At 27.6% G+C, this 5,814-nt stretch overlaps 1 protein-coding gene across 1 annotated transcript in view; it reads left to right on the top strand.

Moving 5' to 3' along the window:
• The window catches only part of LOC111637559 (SRSF protein kinase 1-like), a 94,644-nt gene extending 90,196 nt beyond the window's left edge, over positions 1-4,448 (top strand). The window contains exons 12-14 of the mRNA XM_023383069.1: positions 1,104-1,400; positions 4,143-4,237; positions 4,311-4,448. Of these exons, the coding sequence (XP_023238837.1) occupies positions 1,104-1,400; positions 4,143-4,237; positions 4,311-4,433 (515 nt within the window). The 3' untranslated portion in view covers positions 4,434-4,448. The remainder of the gene's footprint in view (positions 1-1,103; positions 1,401-4,142; positions 4,238-4,310) is intronic.
• The last annotated feature ends 1,366 nt before the right edge of the window (positions 4,449-5,814 follow it).

Below are 5,814 nucleotides of genomic sequence, written 5' to 3'. Positions count from 1 at the left end.
GTGGTCGACTCTGAGGCAATTTTGGCACTTTTTCGTCGCAATCCTGACGAGTTTCTGCGTCGATACATAACTGTGGACGAAACATGGATACACTATTATACTCCAGAGACCAAAGAACAGTCAAAACAGTGGGTTTTTGAAGGCGAAAGGGCTCCAAAGAAGGCGAAGACAGTGAAATCGGCCGGGAAGGTGATGGCCACGGTTTTTTGGGATACACGCGGAATCATCTACACCGATTACTTGGAAAAAGGAAAAACAATAACTGGAGAGTATTATGCATCATTATTGCACCGGTTGAGCGAAGAAATCAAGGAAAAACGTCCTCATTTGAAAAAGAAAAAGATCCTCTTCCATCAAGACAATGCACGGGTGCACACCTGTGCAGTTTCAATGGCCAAAATCACGGAATTAAAGTTTGAATTATTACCACATCCACCGTATTCACCGGATTTGGCCCCCAGTGACTTTTTTTTATTTCCAAATTTAAAAAAATGGCTTGGTGGACAACGATTCACGTCAAACGAGATGGTCATTGCCCAAACAAATGCCTATTTTGAGGACCTTCCGAAATCTTACTTTTTAGATGGCTTAAAAAAGTTGGAGAAACGCTTGGAAAAGTGTATAGAGCTTAAAGGAGATTATGTTGAAAAATAAAAAAAAAATCTACCTGAAATAATTTGTTTTTCTATCTTTTTCTAAGGACTTATTGAACGACCCTCGTATTATATAAATATTATATATAACTAAAAAATAAAAATCATTTGCTTAAGCTTCAATATTCTCTTTTCTCTTTATACTCACTCAGTACAATTTTTTTTAAAATAAATTTTATATAGCTTATGTAAAAATAATACCATATGCACTTGATTAGACTCACAGGTTTAAATTACCTACAGGCTTGAATAAACCCATACTGAAACATATTTTAAAAAATATATCCACAGAGGTTTATTCAAGTGGATATGGTAATAAAATAATTTGACATTACAAATTCAGTTTTTGGTTTATTAAATTTTAGCATATCTGAGTTTTAAACTGTCAAGGTTCTTCTTATATATGATTATTTTAATATTTTATGAAAATTTTTCTATTATTCATTTTAGAACAAAGTAATCTAAGAGAGACACTACATAGATCACCTGTAGGATCTTTATCATCTAATTTAACTCATAATAATGCAAAAGATAGAGAATCCAGTAGTGGTGACAGAATAAGAACTTCCAGTGCTGAGCCATCAAGATATGTGTCTTCAGTAGACAGTCTTTGTAATGGACATGACGAAGGAGAAGAAACTAATAATAATTCCAGAGGAAGACTAGAAAGATCAGAGAGTACTTTGACAACATCAACACAACACAAACCTAAAGAAACTGAAATGAGAAGAGTAGCATCTTGTCCAGGTATTATTTCAAGAAAGACACTTTGAATATTTGCTCTTTTTTTCTTTTTTTAAATCAATTTTAATGGAAAATGTAAAAAGAAATGTTTGTATTTATATTCTGATTTTCACAAATAGTAATGATTACTATAAACAATAAAGACAATTGTTTCAAATGTTGCTTTTAGTGAATTTTACTCTAAAATTAAAAACATTTCAAACAATTTGATTAATTAATATTTTCATGATGATGATCAACTAAGTAAATTGATGTTAAAAGTTCATTGTTTTGATTAAGCTCAAATTTAATATTTAATTGTATAAAGAGACTATTTTATTGAAAAATTAACATCAAATAGTGTCTGTAATAGATTTCTATCAGTTAATATATCTATCAGTATTTTTTAAAAATTAAGCTTGAAAAACATTTATGATTAAACTAAGTTAATTAAATAACATAGTACACAGTTATACATACTAACACACTATAATAGATATTAATATAATTATTTCTTATTGTCATGTAAGTCATATTTTTAATTTTTAAACAATAGAAATGTGTAATATACAACAAAAAGTTGATGAAATTGATACAAAAATGTGATGAATATCACATTTCTGTATCAAAAAACTTACCTACATTGTAAATTGATTCTTATTTAATTTTAAGTTAATAAATATTTTACTTTTCATATTTAAAATATGAAAGGTGTGTGTTTTGCAACATAATTTAACTAGGCATTTACTCAAGTTTTGCATACAAAATTTTTTGAAACCATCATTATTCAAACCATGTAGCTATAAAATATATTACCTAAAGATAATGATTATGATGCTACAATTTCTAATTTTAAAGCTAATTTGTAGTCAAACTGCTTTCTAAATTAGAAAATTATTTTGTAAGTGTTAGACCAGAAATATAATACAGCAAGTCCTCACTTAATGTTATGGATTGGAAACTATGACATTAAGCAAAATGATATATGATAAAGCACAAGCTACTGATATAAAAAAAGATATAATTCAGTAAATATTATTTAATTGGATCGTGTTTGTAACCTTCAGTATTTATTTCCTACCTCGTAGAATCAGTTTTACTGTTTACAAAGAAAATACAAACATACTTGTATCTTTCCTCAACAGTATTGTAATGAAATGTTGTTGAGGACTTGCTGTACTGTACATTATTTCTGTTTGATACTTATATAGATTACATAGTATTTACTTAGAATGTTTTTTGACAGACTAGTTATGTACACTTATGCTACATTTAATTCTCAAGAAACTTATCATAATCTTTAAAATAAATTTTATATATTATCAGATTACAGTATTTTAGCATTACTTCATTTTATTAAACAAGTAATATGCTTAATGACAAAATGGAAATGTTTACTAGCTTGTCTAGCAACTTACTAAGATATACAATGTCTTAATTATCAATATAATAAATATTAATTCCAAATAATACATTTGTTTCTTGGTCTCTTGGTTACAAAATGACTTTCAGTGAAACTTATGTCTTGTATTAAATTTTAAATATATAGCTTTCAAATAGGAAAATAATATTTTTAAGTGCTTCTTAAATGAAAAATTACATAAGAAAATTTTATCATCTTGAAACAACATATATATATAGGTTTGTTTATAGTTTATAGAGTANCAGATTATTTTTATAGAATTTTATCATTAAGTTGATTTTATAAATATTGTAATTTATGTGTTACCTAATTATTTTTTAAATATTTAAAAATTTCATGTATATAAATTAATTAAATCAATAAAATTTTTCTTAATTTAAAAAAAATAGAATATTTAATTTCTGAAAATTAAAATTAGAAATATATAGAAAATATTGTATTGATGTTAATTGAATGAATTTATTACAAAAGGACAAACATTCAAATATCTTTAATTACTTTACAAAAAGAATAATAATTTTTTTTGTTGATAAGTTGTTGTTGGGCTGCAGTTTTGAAATTGCAGACCTATAAATTACCACTGTTGTTCATCTGTTCTTATGTCTGTCTGTCCTTCCTTCCTTAAGCTTGAGAACATTGTTAGATAGATGAAAGTCAAGACCAGATATGGAAAGCTTAGGGGCAGAAGGTCTCAATTATCTGTGTATGAACTTCTGGTCTAGACAGGAAGTCCATGTGATTCAATTTGAAAAGTTTCCCTGAATAGTTACTTAGAGCTGTGGTTCTTAATCCATGGTCCATGGAACACGGGTGTTCCAAGAAGCCACTTCAAGTGTTCTGTGAAAAAATCAAATATACAATTAATAATTGTTGCAAAAGAAAAATCAATACAATGTAAAATAATTTCTGTATGGGAATGTAATTAGCAAATACCAATGATGACATATACTAGACCGAGTGCTCTCTTGATTTCTAAAAGGTTTGCAACCCCTGCTTTAAAGCTGATGTATTTTAAGTGTTCCGCAGAAAAAAAAATGTTAAAGTTTAGTGTTCCCTGACTTCAAAAAGATTGAGAACCATGGACTTAGAGGATCAGTATGACTCCATTGTTATCAGGAAAAGTATGATGTACAGGGGCAAGGCACTACTAATTTCAGATGAAGAACATATATTTTAAATTAAATAAATTAAGAATATGAAATTTTTAAATTGCAGCCCAGCATTGTGACAATGTCACAATAAATAGTCACTTGTTAAATGTTATATTTAATATTTGTACATTTGACACTTTGTAATTTAAAGTTATATATAATAACTATAATCAATAAAACTTTTTTATTCAGAAAACCAGAAATCCATTGACCAATTGCCAGATCCTGTTCATGAAATATGTGATATTTCTGTCAAGATAGCAGATCTTGGAAATGCTTGTTGGGTGGTAAGTTATATTTTTGTGTTTAATTTGTTGTTAATTTTTTGTTATGTTACTCAGTTTTTATTGTTTACGACAGAATCATCATTTTACGGAAGATATTCAAACACGCCAATATAGGTGTTTGGAGGTTTTATTAGGTGCTGGTTATGGTCCACCAGCTGATGTGTGGTCTACAGCATGTATGGTGAGTTTTACTTAATTATTTTAATATAAATATATACAGTAGAACCCCTCTAGTCCGCCCTCGGCTAGTCCGTCACTCCGGTTAATCCAACCATGGTCGGAGTCGAGAAACTTGTCCCGACTCGTTGGTGACTCACCGTCCATGGCGTTTTTCTGTGTTTGTTACAGTATATGTTTTACATTGTGTGTACATGTACAGTTTTGTGTGTGTTTTCAACGTGTCAGGAGTGAAACGTAAACACGTTACTCTTTCATTAAATGAAAAATTAGCAGTGCTACAAAGACTAGACAAAGGGGAAGATTGTTTATTTTACTCTTTTCTGATAATCCGACCTTTTTTGCCTTCCGACCATACTCCCAGTCCCAAAGGTGACGGATTAGAGGGGTTCTACTGTAGTTCTAAAGATTATGATTTTACAGTGAAAAATTTTAAAAACTTAAGTATATATTTTTAAACTTACATTAAAAATTATTTTAAAATCGTAGGTGTTAATGAACTAGTCTAAAAATAAAAACAAAATATCATAAATAGTGTAACACTATAATTTCTGAAGGAGTCCAAGATTTATCTTGTATTAAAACATTTTTTGTAACCATACATCTCATTGTCAGATACTACATAATTGGAACCAAAAATGTTAAACAGGCATTCTAAAGCCTTTGTGACTTCAATGATTCTATGATGTCATTACTCTATTCTTACTTCTTATGGAGTTGTGGTGCATCTGCTTATAATAAATAACTACCTTAAACATTACTAGTTATTGTTTTACAATTTTAATTTTAATAACTTTGTAACAAAAAACTTAATTTTCAATTAAATACACTTTAAGTTTATAAATAATTTATAACATTCCAGAAATTTATTAAGAGACAAATTTAATAAATTTCTACTTTTGTAACAGATTACAGGATTTCTAAACAAACAAAAAATTAAAAAATGATGCTTTATTTTCCCCTTTTGGAAGCCATATAATTTTATGGTTGTGGATTAATAACATAATAAATTATTTTGATACTTAGTTTAAATTTTTAATAATTCAGAGATTCTAAAAGCATGAGTTTCTTTAATTGACAATTCTAACCAATTAAAAATTTTAGTTTGCAAAATTCATTTTTTAAAGATTGAAAAAATAGTTTATTAGAAAAACATCTTTAAAAAAGATTAATAAACATCTGTAATTTATACTTTTTAAAATCATTTTGCTCATTTTTAAGTTTATCAGACATACATCTCAGATAAAAAATAGTAATTCCTTTCAAATATGAAACGAATTACTATTTTGAAAAATTCAAATACTGTATGTCTAAATTTATATATTAATATCAATTAAATACTGATAGATTAATATTTATTTAATGATTTTTAAAAAATAACCATAGAAGTATATTCATCA

This window comes from Centruroides sculpturatus, unplaced genomic scaffold, assembly GCF_000671375.1.
Source record: "Centruroides sculpturatus isolate CEXI.00-Female unplaced genomic scaffold, Cexi_2.0 scaffold53, whole genome shotgun sequence".
Taxonomy (NCBI): domain Eukaryota; kingdom Metazoa; phylum Arthropoda; class Arachnida; order Scorpiones; family Buthidae; genus Centruroides; species Centruroides sculpturatus.
This window is presented reverse-complemented; position numbering and strand designations above follow the sequence as displayed.